The sequence below is a fragment of the Amblyomma americanum genome, chromosome 10 (genome assembly GCF_052857255.1).
Source record: "Amblyomma americanum isolate KBUSLIRL-KWMA chromosome 10, ASM5285725v1, whole genome shotgun sequence".
Taxonomy (NCBI): Eukaryota; Metazoa; Arthropoda; class Arachnida; order Ixodida; family Ixodidae; genus Amblyomma; species Amblyomma americanum.
Genome location: NC_135506.1, coordinates 64,190,954 through 64,214,459, shown reverse-complemented (window position 1 = coordinate 64,214,459; position 23,506 = coordinate 64,190,954). Strand labels below are relative to the sequence as shown.

The following is a 23,506-nucleotide window of genomic DNA, read 5'->3' as shown; positions in this document are numbered from 1 at the left end:
GGCTGCATTTCGGTGGAGACGAGGGGCTTTGTTGGGCGGTGTCAGTGCGCTTTATCTAAACACGGGTGGTCGAAATTATCTAGAGCCCGCTAGATGGCGACTCATAGCCCACGCGCGGCGCTGGGAGGTTGAACCACATATTCCGCCTCAATAGGCTCCCAATGCGAATACCATTGCGTTTTCGACATGTACCTTTAAATTTGTTTGGGTGACAAGAAAGAAGGCCCTGGAGGGCAATGTCTATCATTGAACACAGCATAATTGTTGCATGCGACACCTGTTTTACACATATGTAGTAAATCGGTACAACGGTGTTTGTCTAACTAGCCCTCCCCGAAAGGTGACCCTCGAAGAGCTTCCTCCGCTGAGCTATCGCGGTCGGCAATAACGGTTATCAGACAGTGCAACACAATGTGCAGCTTTTAAAACACTGGTTTCTCATCGCCTTGAAAGAGGCTTCAGCTGACGACGCACACTTGAGGGATGTGGAGCAGACAGGCAGACGGCTGACCCTACAGCCACTGCTTGCAAGCGGGGCGCAGCACACCCAACGACGGTCAGCTCCAGAAGGAGCACTTGCGGGCGGGATTCATGCGTGTTGTGCTCCTGCACTGGAAGGCCGCCGAGAAGGCGGCCAAGTTCATAGCAGGCACATTGCAGCGGGCTCGCGCGCTCGCAAAGCGCCCCGTTTGCGTGAGGCTGTTCAGCTTGCAGGTAGCCATGCAATGGCCCACAAAGAACAGCCGCAATGCGGTCAGTTTGAGGCCCGGCAAGGTCTCGGTCTGCTGGGCGCTGGGCAGCCTATTGAAGGCTTCCACCGCCGTCGCTGTGCCCACCAGATCTGCCATGTTGTTAGCCGCGGCCAGATCCTTCTTGCCAGTTCTGGTTGTCAACCATGGCTGCAGCGAAGGAATCGTGTTAGAAAACGTGGACAATATGGCGTTCAGCTTTTCATTTGGTTGGCTGTCCATACAGCATGCGCCTACATTTATAGCAAAATTGGCGGTGGTTTAGCTTTGGTTAAACCTGGAGTTACGCGATAGCTACAACTAGCCGAGTGGAACTTTGTCAGGTGACCAGCCACATGACGAACCACGTGATCAGCCACGGCGCCACGCCGCCGGCAGCTGCTCCGCACCACGTGACCAACCACGTGACAGCGTGGCGGCGCAGCCACAGGGTGACCGTGCCGCCACCGCCACGGCGCCGCCACGCTGAAGGCTCGAAGTGCTACTTTTACGTAGCTATGGCTACAAAATGCTGTCTATAGACTATCTATAGACTTTTGATCGACTGTATTGCCTTCAAAAATAGATATGGTTTTCCTATTGTAGCGATAGCTACATTACGGTAGCATTTCGAGTCTTCACGCTGTCACGTAGTTGGTCACGTGGGGCGGAGCAGCTCCTGCTACCGGCGGCGCGGCGCGCCGGCGAAACCGAGCTGCAACAGCTGTGCGCATGCGCCGTGTCAAGTGGGAAGAAGATGAAGGAACGCCCAGCGAAACAGAGCGGCGAAAGACTGACTTTGCAATTCAACTGTGCAAGTTCTTCTCGGTCAGCTGTAGCTATCGCGTCACTCCAGGTTTCATCGTCATCATCATCATCATCATCATCATCAGCCCTACTACACCCACTGCAGGGCAAAAGGCCTCTCCCATGTCTCTCCAATTAACCCTATCCTTTGCCAGCTGCATCCACCCTTTGCCTGCAAACTTCTTAATCTCATCCGCCCATCTAACCTTCTGCCGCCCCCTGCTACGCTTACTTTCTCTTGGAACCCACTCCGTTACCCTTAAAGACCAGCGGTTATCTTGCCTTCGCATTACATGCCCTGCCCAAGCCCATTTATTTCTCTTGATTTCGACTAGGATGTCATTAACCCGTGTTTGTTCCCTCACCCAGTCTGCCCGCTTCCAATCTCTTAACGTTACACCTATCATTTTTCTTTCCATGGCTCGCTGCGTTGTCCTTAACTTAAGCTGAACTCTTTTCGTTAGCCTCCACGTTTCTGCCCCGTAGGTGAGTACCGGTAAGATTATGCTGTTGTACACTTTCCTCTTGAGGGAAATTGGTAAACTGCCACTCATGATCTGCGAGAATTTGCCATATGCGCTCCACCCCATTCTTATCCTTCTAGTTATCTCCCTCTCATGATCCGGATCAGCTATCACTACGTGCCCTAAGTAAACGTATTCCGGCACAATTTCTAGGCTCTCGCTGCCAATTGTGAACTGTTGTTCCCTTGCTAGGCTGTTGAACATTACCTTGGTTTTCTGCATGTTAATTTTTAGACCCATCGATCTGCTCTGCCTGTCTAACTCGTTGATCATGATTTGCAGTTCACCTCCTGAGTGACTCAGCAAGGCAATGTCATCAGCAAATCTCAGATTATTTAGGTATTCTCCATTTATTCTTATTCCCAACTGTTCCCAATTCAGGCCTCGAAATACCTCCTGTTTAACTCCAGGTTTAACCACAGCTAAATCACTGCCAATTTTCCATAGACTAAAGACTGTCCACTGAGAAAGGTCTACTAGAAGTGTATGGCCATAATTCTAAAGACTGCCTATATTCTAGCGATAGCTACATTACAGTAGCATTTCGAGCCTTCTGCGTGGCGGCGCCGTGGCGGTGGCTGCGCTACCGCCCTGTGGCTGCGCCTGCCATACTGTCACGTTGTTGGCCACCTGATGCGGAGCAGCTGCAGGCGGCGCGGCGCTGTGGCTGATCACGTGGTTCGGCACGTGGTTGGTCACGTGACCAAGTTCCACTCGGCCATCTGTAGCTATCGTGTTACTCCAGCTTTAAATGAAACTAAACCACCACCAATTTTTATTTGCATTGCATGCAGACTATTACATGAACAGTCGATAGACTGTCAAAGAAATTCTCAAATAAATGTTTGTAAGGGGAAACAAAGGGGTAACAAACATGTCTGAAGTGCCACTTTGGTATTAGCAACCTTCTTTTAGGATTAGAAGGAATATCAGCAGCGCCATACCGAAAGCCCATCCCCATGGCATCAAACAAACAAGGACGGCTGAAACCCACAGGAGAATTAGAGCGAAGCATTAGCAGCGGCCAACATGAAGCGCACAGTTTGGAGTGCGACGTTTGAAATGCCGATGCCGTCACCATTGAGGGTTGTGCATCGGCGTACAAAACCAAGCGAATTCTTTTGATTGCGCAAAGGAGAATTGTGCTGCTTTGAGTTCAAATAAATAGTTTGGGTAAAGTACGAACGTGGGCTGCATCCAAGTGCCAGCGACATATGTGCCACTACGAAATTTGCACACGAACGCTCGTAGAGTCGTGTACACTGTATGAAATAGACATTCATGTAGGTGCATACATTCATACCACGCACGATAACTGACTGGAACGATCTGTCTTCATGAATAGCAGCAGCCACTGACCGTGATAAATTTTACAAGCTATAGCTAGAATTTTACAATTTTACAGCCTACCGAAACTACTGCTTAAGTTCGTTGCATGCATTGTAATAATATCAGTGCCTTGTGCTCTATTCGCATTGCATTTCTATTAATGAAGATTCTTTTTGTACCGCCGCCGCGGTGCCTTAGTTATTACACTGCTCGGATGCTGACCAAAACGCGGGTTCGATCCCGACCGCGGCAGTTGAATTTCGATGGAGGCGAAATTGTAGACGCCTGTGTACTGTGTGTTGGCAGTGCAGGTTAAAGAACCAAAAAAACCATATATGCATACATACATACATACATACATACATACATACATACATACATACATACATACATACATACATACATACATACATACATACATACATACATACATACATACATACATACATACATACATACATACATACATACATACATACATACATACAGACATACATACATACATACATACATACATACATACATACATACATACATACATACATACATACATACATACATACATACATACGTACATACATACATATGCCCAGCTTTCTGTTCTATGCATGCATTTTTTAACACATGCCCTTCTATGAAAGCTACGCGGCTACAAATGAAACAAGCTGTACTCAGCGCTACATAGAGTAGCACAATAAAGCCAGGAAGTAGTCGTCTGACGGTCCAGTGTGCTTAAAGGGGGAAGTGAAATGGCTTCGTGAGAACTCGAGTTGACTTAAGAATTCGAATGCATGAGGCGTCTAGGTAAAAATTCGAAGTATTTTTGATGTGGCATTTAAGATAGTGACATAATTGGCGGCTTAAACCATGACGACGTACAGGCTTGTTCTCATTGCTTTGTAGAGTTGCGGAGAAACTGGTGACGACGTCATCGTTGTCGAAATTTAAAACTTACGCCGCTGGCTTCGCCCACATGCTGCAGTGTGTGGTCTATTGCCGCCAGAGAATGCTTCGTGGGCTTTTCCTTCACTTGCGTTGGAACCACCTTTTCTACGCTGGAAACGTACCGCCGCCGTACATGACGTCATAACTGCGGGCTCTGCTGGTTGCTATAAATCTAGATAGTCCTGAAGGCCAATGCGACTTCATTTGATTACCTGCACCTCTCAAATATTCAAACCCTTTAATCTCGGCGAATTCTTCAGCCGGCCTTTAATCCTGCAATGTAGAGTAAGGTTGCGGTAATGGTTTAATTACTCGTTGGCATCTACACAAGAAAATTGAACAAAATCATTCCACTTCGAGTTGTTGATCAATTCAGAGCCGTCCAGGTTAGCTTATCTGGTGGGGCAACTGCCTCAGGCAACCTGCGGTTCAGGGTTTGATTTCAGGACGAATTTTTCCAGAACTCTGAAGATTCTGTAAAAGCCGCATATCTTTGTGATTTTAGCCGTTTTTCTGCGCTGTCATGGGTGGGAATGAATAATCCCTCCCGTATTTCTTGGCGACGGATTGAATTTGTAATGATCGTCGAGTAAACCTTTGCGCACATGATAAGCATGGCTGCCAGAAAAGCACGCATCAGCACTCATCTGCTCTGAGTGGCGTCAAGGTGAAGCAAGCATCATCATCATACTCATCAGAATAACTACAACGCTCACAGGACAATGGCTTCTCCGATATGCATCCTGTCAGCCCTGTCCTGTGTAAGCCGTGACCCCATCTTTATGCAAACTTCTTAATCATGTCTACTTGGCTCTTTGCCTCCACCTCGTATGCTTGCCTTGTTTTGGAATCCCCAGAAACACCCTTAGGGACTATCGGTGATCTTGCGTACCAACTACACGCCCTGCCTATGTTCTCTTCATTTCAGCTATCACTAATTCGCTCAATTCTTCGATGACTCATTTATGTCTCTTCCTGTTTCGTGACGTCACACGAACCATTGCCATTTCCATAATTGCTGCAATGTACTCAACCTAATTTTAAACCTTATCGTGAGCCTACGGTTTTCTGGTTTCTAGCCTGTTTAGGCCCACTCAATTGTCACAGTGGCCCCGTCTTTCCGTAAGTCAACTTCAACCCGCAGCATGCAGCCAAGTGGTGAAATGGTGTGTAGGGCTACGGACGAATGTGATCCACAAGCTGGTTATCGAAGCCGTGGCACCCACCACCTGACCAGGCCGCTACGCGAGGTCTTGCAAAAACAATAGCCGCATTCGTCATGATTCTCTCCTGAATCGCGGGCTTTGTTGTTTTGTGAAAAGTTTTATTTTATAAACACATTGTATTCCTAAAACCAACGTCGGTGAATGCAGTCAGTGTCGAGCAAAATGTTTTTCCTGTGTGAAACCTGGACACATTCCTTGCTAAGCTCTGCGTAATCACTTGACACATCAGCTATACCTGTGCGTGCGAGGCTTGTAGGCACTGAACCCTCTGGTTGAAGGGGGTCCGGGTATTCTCGTGGAAGCAGAAAATGGGTGGGCCATAGATGTCCAACCCGGTCATAATCTGATGGGCCAAGGCCTGCAGTAAGACGCACGCAAGCATTACGAGGACGGGTCAGTGCGGAATAGATTTAAGCAAAGGCTGTTCGTCTTCACACAGCGTCTTTGAGTTTCGAAATGCAAGTCATGAGCAGTTTACTTCTGGTCCCCCGTTGACCAATACAAACGAGCGTATGAACAGCCTGGATTGAAATGGGCGCGGCTTGTTCGCTTTCACATTTTTTTTTTCAAAAGCAGCTCGCTGGACTCGATTGCATAGTCCTGAGCCCACTTACACACTTCGAAGATTTCTTCACAATACATTTCACACGCCAGCAGATCATTCAGCATAAGTCGGAATAATGTGCATTGAGGAAAGCTCACAGAAACAATGCCACAAAGTTTAGTCTAAGGCAGTTGCATTTTCATTTCCTGCCTACATATTTATAGCCATTCGTTTTAGCATCTCCCACGTATGTGGCAAGTGCGGGGTTCTATCCTATGTGCTGCTGGTCACCTGTTGGCTTTGTACAGGCTTTCCGCCGTCGTGAGGCTCACCTTTCATTTGTTTCGTTTACCGTTCGTATATTTATTTTTGATTTTTTGAGCAAGCCGACCACCTCCAATCGCATCGATCAATTGTGGCAACATACATGACTAAGCGGGCTACCTCATCGACATTTAAACTAGCGTGCATGTATAAAATAAGAGGGCAAAGTCAGGCTGATTTTGCTCATTTTAAGGCAGCCAGACCAACTTAGCCCTCTTATTGGATTGCACGCTTTCCGCTCATTGCCTCCGCTCATCTCTTGTATATGTCAACCTTCTGGCTGCAGCCACGCGCCGTGCACTACATCGCACGCTCTCAATAAAAAAATTCTATTCGCCTCCGGACGTCCTGCATTTATTCGGAAGATTCATGCCTCCAGAAGAACGTGGTTGTATACTTCATCCACTTTGATATATCTGCATGTGCGTTCAATGTATTTTCTTGAAGTTAAACGTTCTGACTTATCCCTCTAAGTTTCTTGATTTGCGAGTTTTTGTTCCCAAAATTATGTAAACTTAAGAAGTAGGAGAGGTTCATTTGTAAAAAAACGCAGGCATTGCGAAAAAAAAAACATTTTTATCACGGCTTCGCCTTGAAGGCTTATTGATAACGACATAAACAGCCTCGAGCCTGTAAGTATCGCGGCGCAAAATGGTTTTCTCGGCTTTTGTTAGCCAAACTGCGAAGGAAATTACCGGGACACGGCCCGTCACAGAACCTTTTCGTGGTGCTAGCTGTTGAAGTTTTATCGTGTGCATGTCGCGTCATTCGCACAAAATGACTCATAACGTGATCAGTTCCATACGGGGCGATTGTCGCGGTCATGGCTCCACCGAGGTGCCGTACAGCCGACGCCTCCCGGGCGCCGAGCATGTAGCCCTTCTTGACGAACAGAACAGATAAAATGGCCGCGGCAATGGCAAGAAAAAAATCCCCCCCCCCAGATACTGCGCCATTTCCTGTCGCCCCCCAAAACCAATTATTATTATTATTAACTTCACCGATCGCAGACGCCGGAAATCAATAAAACAGAGAGGAAGCTTAAAAGTGAGCAAGGGGTTGGCATTATCAAAGAGGAGCTGCAGAACATAGGCACCTTATCACCACGCTACAACTTGTTTTAACTAAAAGTCAACGTGTTTTATTTACACGGCGCAGGCCAAACGGCAGATAAATGCCTGACTAACAGTCTGCCCCCCTTCTCGCTTCAATTCATGAGCACAAGACATTAAGCGTAGAAAGCACAAACTAATACAAATGCAGACTGCGTGGCTACATTTTAAAGCATTGTTTGGTACACAAACTCTCCATTTAAAGGCGACCCGTTGGCTTAGTGGCTATAGCGCTCGCTGCTGACCCGGAAGACGTAGGTTCGATCCCGGCCGCGGCGGCCAAATTTCGATGCAGGCGAATTTCTAGAGTTCTGTGTACAGTGTGATGTCAGTGCACGTTAAAGAACCCCAGGTGGTCGAAATTTCCGAAGCCCTACACTACGGCATCTCTCATAGCCCGAGTCGCTCTGAGACGTTAAATCCCTATAAACCATAAACTATATGCCGTTAAACAAACACACAAAAACAAGAGGACAAAATGAAAGGAATGGTTACGCCTGGTGTGACAACTATTACACAGTGATGTTGTTTTCCAAATCTTTCAATGTCTTGCTTTATTTACTACTTTTCGCAGCAGGATGAAGATAACCTAAAAAGGTAAAATTTTTTTATGTTGGTGTTTGGGTGGCGTAGTTGGTGCGAATTTTTGCTTTTAATTTGTTGGCCGCTTGGTGTTGTGCACTTTCGAAATATATCTGTGGCAAAATGCGACAGGATGCGAATGCATTTGTAAGTCGCTACCACTATTTTTTACTTATAACATCCCAAACACTAAACAAATGTTGTGTTCTAAGCAATCTAAACAATATGAATTCTAAATTGATCGCGCAGGCCCAAGCGCCTAGAGAGGATGAATCGTCTAAACTTGATGCGCTCGGCGGTCTTGTCCAAACGGTCGTAGTTCCTTTCCGATGCGTTTTTTAGTTTTCTTTTTTATTTCTTATTGAAAAAAAAGAATTTACAAGGGTAAAATACGCACAATGCTAGTGAACCAATAATAATAATAATAATAATAATAATAATAATAATAATAATAATAATAATAATAATAATAATAATAATAATAATAATAATAATTGGTTTTTGGGGAAATGAAATGGCGTAGTATCTGTCTCATATATCGTTGGACACCTGAACCGCGCCGTAAGGGAAAGGATAAAGGAGGGAGTGAAAGAAGAAAGGAAGAAAGAGATGCCGTAGTGGAGGACTTGGGAATAATTTCGACCACCTGGGGATATTTGACGTGGCTGACATCGCACAGCACACGGGCGCCTTAGCGTTTTGCCTGCATAAAAACGCAGCCGCCGTGGTCGGGTTCGAACCTGGGAACTCCGGATCAGTAGCCGAGGGCCCTAACCACTGAGCCACCGCGGCGGGTGGACCCATAGCTCATGGCTTGCCTTGGGTCCATCACATTACTGAACATTATAAATGCGGGAGGCGAAGACGACGCATTGCGTTGCTAAAATAATTCATGTTCTCAGCATTTTACACATAAGCAAATATACGCGTACACAATACACACATCCTGTGAAAAAAAAGTAACACACCAGAACTTCACATATTCATCAGGAATGTTTTGAATGATTGCACAGTTTGTTTTTAGTTTAATACCATCAGGTATACTATTACACACCAAAATACCACTGACTCTATTAGTTTCTTTTAGACTTTTTTCAATATTCGCTTTTGCTTAGACTCACACTGCCGAGGCCCCCGTAGTTCAATGCAGCGTTGCCCTCAGGGTCGAAGAAAGCGGGCAGCAGTGCGCCCGCCGGAACGATCACGGCGTGACTTCCTTCCACGTAGTAGGGGCTCGCTCTGCTCATGTTGAAGTGAATGCGCGTCTGGTCGGACCACTTCTCCTGTGCCCTTGCCGATCGGGCCTTGAGCCATTCGACCAAGAACACGCCGCTCGGTGCCATGTCCGGGAAGGAAGCTGTTTGCAGAGAGAGCGGTGGCCAGGCTGTGGTCAAGCGGTTGTTACAAGTGAAGCGGGACAAGTGCTAATGAATAAGCGGAAAAACATATCCAGGTCCCTTTCCTTATACGGCGCGGTTCAGGTGTCCAACGATATATGAGACAGATACTGCGCCATTTCCTTTCACCCAGAACCAATTATTATTATTATTATTATTATTTACCTAGCGCAAGCCGAATAAAGGGCAGATAGCAAGGACTCAAAGCGTTTCGGGGAATCAAGCACTCCTCGACGCATGCTCACCATCGCCGCTTGGTGTCGCATGGTGGTTGCCTCTTTATAATTGAAGCCTGTATTAAGGAGTGACTTCAAAGAAAACCTATTAGGGACGACATTTGAAAACTTTTGTCCATTTTGGTGCGGCTACCTTTTCTGTGCAACCTGTCGCAGCCTTTCATTATGGCAGGAATTTATGCAAACTTTCTTATTCAACTACGTACTGGAAGAAGTCATTTCATTGGCCTCTTTTTCAAGTTCTGTCAAGATCTTAATGGGAAATATGCCGAAAACCGGTAATTTTTTTCCTCAGTCGTCTAATTGTTTGCGAAAGATAGAATTCTTAGAATCGTGAGTTACATGTCTCGAAGCAGGATGCAACTCGGGATTTCCACGACTACCCGTGATATAACGGTGTCCTCGGGATACGAAAAAACCGCGTTCCACATTGTATGCAATTAGGCTTTTCGTCTAAAGGCAGAAGAGGTAAGCTTCCGAGTGCAATTAGCAGTGCTTTTGCGACGTGACATTCTCTCTCTTTCTGTCTCTCTCTCTCTCTAATTTTTGTTTTGTGAAATCAATTCATACATAGTTGATTGAACTCAGAGCGAGCGCGGCTAGATAAATGTCTAAAATACAAGATATTCACAGAAGAAACCGCAATCATTCAAACAACAAGTACAAAAAGACGTTAAATACCCCAATCAGGGCAATGCAAATATTAAAGGCACCGAAAATTTTGGAAAAAAAAATGGCGAGTGCAACAGGCAAGACGAAAAATAATTTTACAAATGCGCAAAAGCAACCACTAACCGATTTAGTCCCACAGTTTTGAACAGAAGAGAAATATGTTTTTCAATAAGGTCGAAAAATTATGTTAGATTTTGGTGTCATCGGGAACTTCATTCTATATATGGGCAACATTGTATTCTAACAGCCTCTGGCCATAAGTGTGCTGACAAGATGGTAGAATAAATCCATTATTAGTGGTGGCTCTCGTTTGTCTCAGCAGTTATCTGAACAGTGCAAGAGGAAAGGGATCATTAGGTCTTATTGCTGTGTTTATTACTTGAGCTATCTTTAGTTTGTATGCAGCTGATACCGGTAATATTCGCATTTTTTGAAAGAGTGGTTACTAGGGTCGGTTGTCTTTGCGAAGGTTTTGGTCCCTCAAAATATACATGCACGAGGCTGACTGTTCTGCTAGAGCTGCATCTGGTGGCAGCCTGACCATGCCGCATCAGCTGCCCCAGGGTCCTTTGAGAGTATCAGCGTCCCTTGGCCTATACTCCCATATATGTGTGCGACTGGTACAGAATCGCGTTTCGTCTTTTGAGCACCCGCCGCGGTGGCTCAGCGGTTAGGACATTCGGCTATTGATCCGGACTACCCGGGTTCAAACTCGACCGCGGCGGCTTTGTTTCGATGGAGGCGAAACGCTAAGAGGCGCCCGTGTGCTTTGCGATGTCAGTGCACGTTAAAGATCCCGAGGTGGTCGAAATTATTCCGGAGCCCCCCTCTACGGCACCTTTTTCCTCCTTTCTTCTTTCATGCCTAGCTTTACCCTTTTCCTTACGGCGCGGTTCAAGTGTCCGCCGAGATGCGAGACAAATACTGCGCCATTTCTTTACCAAAAAACTAATTTATCATTTGAGCGGTCACAGCGCACTCTACGCGGGAAAAGGTTTGGAGATGCCTAACGCTGACGCCAGTGTCACAATAAAGCTGAGTGGCTTTGACTATCTCTGCACTATCCGCAGAGGATACGATCATTTGTCGTGCTCATTCTCCGGTTGCTAATGCCGCTGGCGATGCATGTACGCTCGCTGCAACTTTATTGCAGAGTATGTGGTGCGCCCTGCTATAGCAATAGCGACAGCGCAATTCTGAAATCAAATCCCGCTGGTTACTGCAGGCACTGATGCGTCCGTACACCGTGACCTCTGTTATTCACAGCAGTGTCTACTGTTGTTGATAGGAGAAAGCAAACTGTGCCATTTACGCCCTCTTAAAGCAGCTACATCTGTGCCCGAGAGAACTCTACTGTCAGAAGGTATCTGTGCTCTGTGAGGAGAGACAGCCTCGAAGCACCCCGTGCGGCTAGAATTACTGTATAGGTGCCTTTACAGTAGTTATATACGCGGCCAGCTGCTTATGGCGGAATTTGTTCTTACGAGAAGGTGGTGCACGGCCAAGTATGAGTCTTCCGCGCACAGGTGGTTGTGGCGAATCTTCCGCTGAAATTGCATCTGGTGAACTAGGAATGTTGGTGGTGATTCCATCAAATCGCCTTTGGATGCCAGCAATTACAGCGTGTGTCTCGTTGGAAAGCGCCAGTTTGCTTGAGTTCAGGTAGTCGACGAAACTGACCCGGCGTGCTGAATCTTCACTATCTGCTTAAACAGCTCCGAAGCAGAGGCAGTCAGTAAATTTATTCCTTCCGGCTTCTCTACTTGGCATGGCAAAGACTCTCCAACACCCCCTCTCTCCCCCCACGCGTTCGGAAGCTTTGGAATCCAACCCTTATGACTTTCCTGATATTTCCGTACGTTGTTTGGTGTGGTCTGCATAGAAGTGCGCAGGCAAACAACGTTATAAGTTCTGATAAAACTACTAAACTTGTGCTTTATAACGGAACGCGCCTCTAATGCAGGAATATAAGGCACGTGGACTTGGTTTTTAGTTAAGTCATTTGAGGGTAAATTTACTTGCGCTGTGCATGCTTGGCTCAAGGGCGGGGCACTTGCAAAGGGCTTCTTTTATGTTCCTGCCTCAGTAACCACTTAGCTGTTTCATTAATATGTTCAACACCCGGAAGCCCTCAAACGCTATGGTTTCGAAAGGACATCGGTATCGAGCAAACGGAAAGCTTCTTGCCTCTAAATATAGAATGCATCTTGACTAAATTGGCAAACAGCGGCACTCTTCGCGCTTAGTGCAAAAAACTGTGCGGTGTGGCACTGACCATAATGTCCGTTCACGAAGGATTCGTCGAGAATCTTGCCTAGGCTGCCGACGTGGATATTCATCCTGTCCACGGTCCGGTGGGCAAATTCGAACACGGTGCCCTTCAGCCAGCTGGAACTCTTCAAGGCTGCTATGAAGGCTTCGCGGACATTGGAAAACATCTCCTCCGCTTTCCTTATCGTATCCAAGCTCACGCCTGCAGAATGTGCAATTAGAATTACACCATGAATTACAAACGCCGTGGATGATAGCATATTCGCGCCGCGTCACGTCAAAGCAACGGAACGTCACGTCAAGCCACCGAAAGCGAGGTTTCGATGGTGCAGTGATGGTAGCAGTATTTTGTGAGGGTTTGGAACAATCTGGTTACTACAGAATTTTCTGCTCACAAATTTCACAAAATGACACGCGCAAGGGTGTGTTACAACCCCCCCGCCCCCCCCATAAACACACACGAGGCGGGCAGACAGAAAGGCAAAGAGACATACCAACGGACGGAAGACCGGACAAACTGACAGACACAAAACCGGTAAGACAGACTGGGAGACATACATGCCGACATACGCATGGGGAGGCAGACAGTGAGGAAAGCAAGATGACAAAGGTCACAGAAGGATGAACAGACAGACAAAGGGGCGCACGGACAGACGTAGACATAAATACACACACACATGCAAATAAATGACTGGATAGATAGACTAGGGTCGAGCTTGTTGTCATGCTGTAACAAAGTATTTCATACATTTTCTTTCTAAGCGGATGTGTTTCATGATTTGCTCTGGAAAATCGGTATCTCATTAAATCTTTACTATGTAATTCTTGACCTATCAGCAGTGACCGCATGGGGAAGGCTTAGCTCTGCGTCTCCCTCTGCTCGGCCATTCCGAGAATTTTCTGGGAGTCACCGTGGTGCCGAGAGTGTCACGCAATGCTGCATTCGACAAAAACATCACTCAGCGATGTTATGTATGACACGAAGTATTACCATTTTATACATGGCTACCAGTTCTGTCTCTAATCCGGCACAACGCGGGTGTTGCAGTGCAGCTTACACTATTCAAGCGCTCCTCCACTGAGCGCCCCATGACGAAACGGCCGCTCCTTTGAAAACATAGGTCGCATGAAATTTTCCGTCTCCTTTCATTCTCTAATGCCAGCGTCGTTTGTACAGCGTGTTTACACAATGAGAACCAAGGGTTCAAGGAACCTCCAAACAAGTGCGTATCTTCAAATACGTAGTAGAAATAGGGACAACTGTATGTGCCTCACCCTAACCCGACGAGATTGCTTACTCCGCGGCCCATTAAGACTATTGCACATTGACGGACACCGATCATTGTCGACAGTGTCCTGCCACAGGATCGCAGCCAGCTAGCAAGGACACGTAGCAATTAAAGCTGCGAAATACCACGCCCATGGAGGCGAGTGCCATTTTATTCGTTAGGAGGGTGTCTGAGAAAGCTATTGGGCTTCAAGGTCACTTTATATGTATACGCCAAGAGCTGGACAATGACTGTTGATAGCCGACTCCAGTAAGGGATGGTCGTTTTATTGTTGGTAGTTGATACGGTTAAAATTAACCGGCGATCTTTTGTACCGGCAAGAAACTTCTTGAGCCCTGAATTGAAAGCTTGTATGAAGTATGCATGTACTCTGGCACCACTGTACCCTTCGCCATGGGTATGTTCGTAACCACAGTCGCTATCTTGAGCTCCGTACTGTGTGACAATTCGATTTTATCCACTGTGTAGGATGCTTCCTTTCTAGCACAGAAAAAAACGGTCACATTAAAGCTGTTTATAAAAAATTCAGGCCTGAATACTTGCTTCAAAGCCTACAAATTTCCCGAAGAAGCCTATTAAATATTTAGCAGTCCGAAAATTAGTACGTCATGAGTTATATTGCGTGATATGCATCTGAAGCCAATTATTTTCGCGTATATTTTCCGAAGGTAAGAAGGCTGCTTAATTTGCTTCTCTGTCGTATAGCGGAGCACTTATATCCCCCAGCTTCTAAATCTCCGTAAATTTATGAAAACCTTAGTCCTCAAATTTCAAGCGCTTTTAACCTGTATAGAGAAGCTGCAGGCCTCTGCAATACGAGTGAGGAGCAAACCCTGCTGCCTGGTTACTTTTGGCAAAGACCGTACGCACTGGCCAATCAAGAAATATCCTTCACACTCATTTCGACATCATCCACCAGGTTCTAAACGTTTCATTCAATAGTGACGCCACCTCGTGCAGTGAAGATGACCTCCTTAGCAGTCCATTCTGTTACGAAGTGCGGGCAATAGAGGTTCCAGGAAACGCCGCGGCGACTCACGAGGTCTCAGGTAGTGGCTGGCCATAGCGAACTGCATCACCTCCTGGACGTGGTCGTAGCACACCTCCTGCTTGTCCTTCCCGCCGACCAGCTTCGCAGGCTGCACGTATTCGCTCAGGGCATCGAAGAGGCGCCAAGCTAGTGTGGTAGTGAATCCCCTGTCCCCCCAGTCGGAGGCCTCCAGGAGTTCCTTGAGGGCATTGAGCAGCTCCTTCTGGACGTGGATAAAGGCGCCGCCCCCGTACATGCCCTTGGTGTAGTTGGCTACCATGTGGGCCCATTTCTCTGCAAGCAGAAACAGGGGCGGAGGGTTATTTATTAATGCAAAATTATTTATAGGCTATGTCGGCGGGGTCGTGTCCCCAAGCGTGCCACCAAAACGTGTCCGCAGCAACTGTGACGTTCTCAGAAGAGGTGACATGAAGCAAATGGTAGTGATCGATAGAGGACAATGTGAGGATGATGCGCAAGAAATTGATGTCAATAGGGTGATTAGTTAATTAGAAGAAATATTGTCAAAAGACGTCGAAATAACGCGGACGTCGATATGGTGAGTGGACGGGAAACAGCCGTGCACAGCGGAATAGTGGAAATATAGGCGAAGAAGTGAAAATAAAGTTTGAAATGGATTGAAATGTGTCCAATGAATGATAATTAATGAAACAAAAAGTTTGATTGGCATAGAATAATTAGTTAATTGAATAGAAACAAAAGCCAATGGACGGTTGAATAGGCTCGGCGGGTATATAGTAAGTGGACAGAAAAGCAACCATGGCGGCAAATTTGAAAGGCGAAGAGTGTCGACGAGGCGTCAACGTTTTCGCATTGCTCCAATGCGGGTAGCCGCAGTGATCTCTAAATTTGATTTATTTATTGATATGCACATACTGCAGCCCCTATCCAAGCTATTGCAGGAATGGTGCAAAAATTCATACAAAATGTGCAGGGTACAACACAAAAAAAACTTGAACTAACATGGTGGCATATACCAGGTGATACAAAGAAAACTAAGTAATTTCCAAAAACAGGATGTAGAGGCAAAATATGGCTTTTCCGGCATGGTATTACCAGGGTTGACGGACGCCAGAAAACCGGTGAATCATTTTAACTACTAAGATGGTTAACTAATTTCCAATAAATAACTTTTTAACCATTAGAGCTAGGCTTCTGGTTGCAATTAGAGATTTGTAGCCGGTCGTTAGTAACCACCCTATCAGTTTTTGGGAATTTCTAAAACGCGATTACTCTCTCCGCTGTGGCTCACTAAAATTGGACTTTTTCGACTAGTAACGTGCACTGGAGGGGATTGTTTTGCCTGCATGCTTTCGAAAGCGCATTTATTCTCGCGCGATGCAGCCAAATTTTATCGAGCCACAGTGGTGAGGGTAATCGCATTTTAGAAATTCCGGAAAATGATATGGCGGTAAGACCCACCGCGGTGGCTCAGCTATTAGGGCGCTCGGCTACTGATCCGGAGTTCCCGGGTTCGAACTTGACCGCGGTGGATTCGTTTTGATGGAGGCGAAGCGCTAAGGCACCCATGCGCTGTGCGATGTCATTGCACGTTAAACATCCGCGGGTGGTCGAAATTGTTCCGGAGCCCTCCACTACGGCACCTCTTTCTTCCTTTCTTCTTTCACTACCTCCTTTATTCCTTCATTTACGGCGCGGTTAAGGTGTCCGCCGATATATGAGACAGATATTGCGTCCTTTCCTTTCCCCCAAAACCGTTTTTCATTATTTTTTCCAATGGTCGGCTAAAAATCTCTAATTGCAACTAGACCCTTATCTCTAATAGTTAAAAAGTTATTGAAAATTAGTTAGCCATCCTCCTAGCTAAGATGATTCACTTGCTTACCGGCGACTGCCAACCGTGGCAATACCACGCCGAAAAAGCCATATTTTTGCCTAAAATTCCTATTTTTGAAAATTACTTAGTCTTCCTTGTAACACCCGGTATAGCTGGAAAAATGTAATATAAACGCTGTAACTGATAAGTCGAAACAAGACGGAATGAACAAAACACAAAAAACATCATGTGGCAATATTAGCTGTTAAGAATTGGTTCATTGGAAGAGACCATGTTATGCCAGAAATTATGTTCTAATGTTCAATTATCCGAGGAAAAAAAACTATGATTGAAGTTACTAGTACAAGCTAAGTATGGTTTAACATTAAGGCTATGATGACTCCTGGTTGATCGAGGAGTATTGGGGGTAAAATAGACATCAGGTGCAACATGACAAAGTGAATTGGCGATGCAGTGCCGGAACTTCTGTTCCTGCGCCTCCGTGTCACGGCCTGCAGAAGCTTTCAAGCGATAGCTGAGACAGAAGAACAGCTTAGCGCTACGCCCCCGCACAGTGCTAGGTTAATTCCCTCGTTGCCTTTTGGAGCAATGGGCTGTTCCTGACAGGGGCGATAAAGGTACGTGGAATGGTTTCAGTGCTTGTCTCTGTTAGCAGCCTGAGGGATTAAAATACAAAATGAAAAATGTGGCTTACTTTGTGCACACAGAAGTTGTTCTTATCGCATTGAAGAAAGGAGCTATTAATAAGGCGATGGAAAAGTATACTGTAAGGAAAACTGGAGAATGAAGAATGAGCAAGCTGAAGATGGATCCTCCACAGCGTGCTACGTGAAGCTCCCTGGGCGGAAGCCTCCATACTCCTGATTCCCATGAAGGACATACTAACTATAAATAAATGTGGGGCGCCCATACAGCAGTGACATTGAGGGTGGTAGTTTGTCTTCTATTTCTCGCATATTGCATAAAAGTGAAATGTTGCAGAGCAGTCAACTCAACTTCCTCCAACCTTTATTTACATAAGCAGACTCTAAAAGTTTTGCTGGATACACAAGGCCCCTTTTCATACGAACAAGCATAAATTTTAGGGTATCGCCACGTGCAAGCTCTTTCGCACTCAGCGCTGAGTCATGTGACTCTGAACAAGGGGCTTCACACCCGGGTAGCGCTCGTGGCTTCAGATGCGCGGTGCAGCTAAGCATTGGTTTCAAATAACCTTTCCTGCGAAGTGTATACTTAAGCACAGGCACGCGCAGTTGCAATGACACCTACGCTCATGTGAAAACCGATTATTTCCGGCAAAGGCGGAAACATATATATATATATATATATATATATATATATATATATATATATATATATATATATATATATATATATATATATATATATATATATATATATATTTATATATATATATATATATATATATATATATATATATATATATATATATATATATATATATATATATATGAAGTCGAGAGTGTGACGGAATCCCGTCTGGCCGGGGGGATACATTTCAAAACAAAGAGACGCCGACCAGTAAAACGAAAAAATTGTATTGACGTTATATATATATATATATATATATATATATATATATATATATATATATATATATATATATATATATATATATATATATATATATATATATATATATATATATATATATATATATATATATATATATATAACGGGCCCTACGCATGGGGACATTTCCTGTGCCTTAACCGACACAGATAAACGTATTGTCACGTAGTGGTGGCGGCAGTCGAAGCAGCGATGAAGACGGACGAAAGGGTCTTCTAAAAGAAAACTTTATTGGGCTGACTTGCACCCAAAATGGACTGAATCACTCGGCGGCGGCGAAGCGACAAGCGTGCTCGGCGGTCGTCGAACAGAATGCCCGCCGCTGTCGGCCGTGATCAATTTAAAGCTGATAGCGAACTTTCGAGATAAAGAGCGCAAAGTTTCTAGAACATTCCGAAACAACGTAGAATCAGCTCTGCCTGGCTGCGATCAATCGAGATAAATCTAGTCGCGTCTTGCGTCGCAAACAAAGCGATAAAGGGATGTGGCGGCAGATTTGAAAAACGAACACACTGCAAATATTCGCGGCAGTATTATTTGCAACGAGGGAGACAGCGGCGGCTTCTATCGCATATCATATCTCCGTTAGGTGATCGTATACTCACCTGGCATGATTTTTGGCGCCGTCTGTTTTCCCATATCTTCGATAACTCGAATGATGAACGCTGTATTCGGCTTCACGTGCTTGTTTATAGCGGTGACCACTGCAAAAACCAAAGAGGCGAAATCAATTGTACATTTAACAGTGCATTAAAATGCTTAAAAATGACTACCTCGGTACTCTACAAGTCTTCTGGCTTTTGCGCCGCATTTTGTTCCTGAGCGAATGCAATAAAACCCTACCCTCTCAAAATGCTGCGGTTTTGTTTCAACTACCACCTCGCTGTCTTCAAGAAGGTCTGCCTTGATAATTAAATAGATGCAAGAAATTTTAGCGTGAACATATCACGATGCACGAAGTTTTTCTGGCTGCACGCATCATTAGGAAAACTTAGAACCCCCGGCAAGCTTTTCGCATCGGTGGTGAAATGTGTTGTGGAGTTGACAGAAGGCTGGACGAGAAATATACCGTTGCGTACTTCAGAATTTTAATACCGTTGTCACACGGGCATCGCAAAGGATTTTGGAAATCAAATCCTTATGGCCAAAGGAGCTTGGTGCGCAGATCACAAAGGTTGTGAGGGTCGTTCCTTGGCTGCTAAGGGCCTTGGAGGCAAAGGCGTCCGTGCGACACATTTGAAGCCGAGAGGAGGGGCCATGCGCGAAGCTATGATCGCAGCGCCATCCAGACAAGAAAACTAAACGAAAAGGCGCGAAAATCCAAGCAGCTAGCAATGCTTGAAAACACTTTTATGAATACAATAATTATTTTTGATTTTACATTTTGAGGCAGGTTTATATTTTATGCTCGCATCTCCAGAGTGTAAAAATGCACCAGCATGTCCGCGTGACCATCGTGGCTTGGCAATTAACAAAACCAGGTACTGGAGATGAGAGAATTTCTTGCAAGTTCATTTATGAAGGAAGTAATAGGAAGTAAATTTTCAAGCTGTACGAATAAACAAAATTCTCTACTTTAATTTTCTAACTCTCATTTCAAATACCTTATGCACAGCACAGTGTGATAAAGCTTAAAGACAGTTTCCTCATTTGGCTATCTTTGTTTGTTTGAGGTGTTCCTTCTTTGATGTAAACAAGAGTCTTTTATTGGTTTCTCTTTGGGAAAGGAAATGGCGCAGTATCTGTCTCATATATCGGCGGACACAGCACGAGCGTGTTGTGTCCCTTCCTTGATACAAATCTTTTGATACAAATGCTTTTGTGGAGTGCAATGCTACAGGGGTGTAAGACAGTTTATCGCGAATGTTTCGGTAACAGTGAGTATGACGCGGGCAGGTTTTTGAGATTTTTTATCTATCTACGAAATTCTGACGCATGTTTAATTTTGGCCGCGCAAGGAAGCTTTCCACATGTCTTGTACTTGATTCTGGGGGTTTTAGGCGACACCCTTCAAAGAGTTTGCGACAGAGAAAGCCAGTTTGCTTAACTTAAAGACACACTCACGCACACGCTCACGCACACGCACAACGCAGCGCGTGCGTGCGCGCGCGCGCGCACACACACACACACACGCACACACACACACACACACACACACACACACACACACACACACACACACACACACACACACACACACACACACACACACACACACACACACGCACACGCGCACACGCGCACACGCGCACACGCGCACACACGCGCACACACGCGCACACGCACACGCACACGCACACGCGCACGCACACGCGCACACACACACACACGCGCACGCACGCACGCACGCACACGAACACGCACGCACGCACGGGTTTTCGCTCAAAGGGTCAGTAAGGCTTAAGCCTTAAACGTCAAAATATTGCAAGGACAGTGTTTAATCGACCAATGTTTGCTCTCTGTACACATGCTTCTGGGTACGCCTAACATGTACTGACTTGTTGCGTTAATCGACATTTTCCGCTTATTACACCAAGTTGCAATGCTGTCTAGGCCAATTTACATGCCAGAAGGATCCATCACACTATTTAGAATCTTGTACACAAGGCCACCATCACTAAACATGTGAAATGATGAACTGAGGCCGGATGCAATGTCATGACTGTATACAGGAAAAAGAAGTGCAGCCAACGAATACCAGAAAGGGGGTGCTTAGGTGACTATAAAAGCTGCAATATATAAAATACAGTTTTCTTTACTCTCTCTTGTACAACTGAATTCATTCTGGAGTGTGAAATATTGTGAAATATTGTTTTCTTTACTCGCTGTTGTACGACTGAATGCATATTCTAGTGTGAAACTAACTTGCTTCCCTTGCTTGATAGCATGCCAAAGGGGTATTATCGACGGTGGAGTGACGACACTCGGAGGTATCAGTTTTGTTCACTGAGTCACAAAAGCAAACATCGCCGTGGTGCTTATGAAATGCTGAAAAAGCGTTTCAGATGACGACGTAATTTCATGTTTCATTTGCATCGCCGGAAAGAGCACAGCATTGGGCACTGCACCGCTTTATTTTCTTCAGTTTGCAGTAGGAAAGATGAGAGCGGTAGTCGTTGGGCCTTTACTAGGTCATAACCATGACCTAGTCAAAACGATGATCTAGTCATAACCATGACACAGAGGAAAAAGTAACTTTTGCACTTGATTAGTAAGTATTAGAGATTAGAAGTCTCATATAACTGTATACCGCTTTTAACGCCTAACCATGGTTTTGTTAGCTTGGCCATATTATGATCCTGGCTGTTGCGGCTATTGTTTTGCCGTGGTACCCTCCAACATCATGCATCGTCTGAATTTATCCAATAAAAATTTACTTGTGATTTCAAAGCTGTGCTCTGTGTCCGGTTCTTTGTGTGTTTAGTTTGTTCTAGCGGCTTACTGAAAAAACTACGTCAAGGTACCATCCTAGCTTTTTCTCTCTGCCTCTCTCCTCCCTGTAATGAAAAATAAAGGCATTATATTATTATTATTATTAATATTATTATTATTATTATTATTATTATTATTATTATTATTATTATTATTATTATTATTATTATTATTATTATTGTGAGCACAGTGCGTGACCCTCGTCTTCATCTGTGAATATTCATCATCATCTCGCATCTTCGTCTTTTGAGGAGTGGCCGCCATATTTGCCAGCGGGAATAAAGAGCTCGCTTGGTCCACAGTCTCACAAGTGGTGGAGGCTGCTCTAGATCCCGCGTCCTCTCCGTCGCCACACTGCAGCTCCGTTCCGGTCGTCACCTGGTCGGACCATCTCCGAAGATGGAAACCGTCGACCAACATCCGCAGGCCTTGCCGGTGCCTCAGCAGGTGTGCTATCCCTACCTGCTGATCCCTCCGCCCGCAACCCTGACTCCAACGCCCCCGCTGCTCCTGTCACCTGGACACCCGACATGGACCGTCACGACCCTTCAGCGCGAGCCTCCTACATTTGCGGGTCTCCGTGGTGATGACGTCGAGGACTGGCTCGATCAGTACAATCAGGTCAGTGCCTACAATCACTGGGACTCTGCCATGAAGCTTCTCCACGTGCCATTCTATTTAACCGCTGTGGCTAAGACTTGGTTCGTCAACCATAAAGATACCATCCCGGACTGGACCCACTTTACATCGCAGCTTCGGCAAATTTTTGACACTGTTGGTGCCAGTCCGGCCATCTACAAACAAAAGTTAGATGCGCGTGCCCAGCTGCCCGGCGAATCTTACACGTCTTACACGTCCTGTGTCGACGTGTCAACAGTGCCATGTCCGAGTACGATCGGGTCCGTCACATTCTTAAAGGCATCGGCTCCTTTGCTTTTACCACGCTGGCTGGCCAAAACCCTACCTCAGTCAACGATATCCGCACCACATGTCACCGTCTTGACGACCTGGAATCCCTCCGCTTGCAAGACGCCTGGGACCCCCGCCTTTCAACTGATGTGGACTTGCGCTCTCTCATCCGCTCCATAATCCGCGAGGAGCTGCACGGCTCCACCTTACCGCCGCTGGATTCCCATCAGCACCGGCCTCCGACCTCGCCATTGCGTGATCTAATCAGGGACGAGCTCGCTTCCGTCACTCGTCCCGCGGCGTCCGAACCATCTGTGCCTCTTTGTGCGCCCACGTATGCCCAGGTCGCTGCGTCTCCTGCTCCTCCCGTCTATGCCTCACATTCGCCGCCCGTACAGCCGACTTTCGCCTCCTTATCCCAACGGCCCGCAATGTACCCAGCGGTTTGGCGGCCGCCTTCGCCTCGCCCTATCTGCTACTACTGCGGAATTCGTAGACATGTTGCCCGCGTTTGTCGCGTAACCAGTTTGGTACCGTTCGCAACGATGAAACCTACTCATCGCGTGGTTACCGCCCTACTTTTGCCTCCAATACTCCTCATCACGACGACACATACTCATCGTTTCCTTACCGGCCAACGTTTCACCCCAACGATTCTCCCCGCTTCATTTCTTCATCGACCTCTCCCGACCGCTCGCCGATTGTCCGCTCGTCGCGCCGCCGCTCCCCGTCACCGT

General features: G+C 46.0%; 1 protein-coding gene across 1 annotated transcript in view; it reads right to left on the bottom strand.

Moving 5' to 3' along the window:
• Nucleotides 1–447: 447 nt before the first annotated feature.
• Nucleotides 448–23,506, bottom strand: part of LOC144106904 (neprilysin-1-like) — a 35,489-nt gene continuing 12,430 nt past the window's right edge. The window contains exons 5-10 of the mRNA XM_077639862.1: nucleotides 19,034–19,132; nucleotides 15,026–15,310; nucleotides 12,702–12,899; nucleotides 9,243–9,478; nucleotides 5,795–5,917; nucleotides 448–899 (exon numbers count right to left, since the gene is read on the bottom strand). Coding sequence (XP_077495988.1) covers nucleotides 558–899; nucleotides 5,795–5,917; nucleotides 9,243–9,478; nucleotides 12,702–12,899; nucleotides 15,026–15,310; nucleotides 19,034–19,132 — 1,283 coding nt within the window. The 3' untranslated portion in view covers nucleotides 448–557. The remainder of the gene's footprint in view (nucleotides 900–5,794; nucleotides 5,918–9,242; nucleotides 9,479–12,701; nucleotides 12,900–15,025; nucleotides 15,311–19,033; nucleotides 19,133–23,506) is intronic.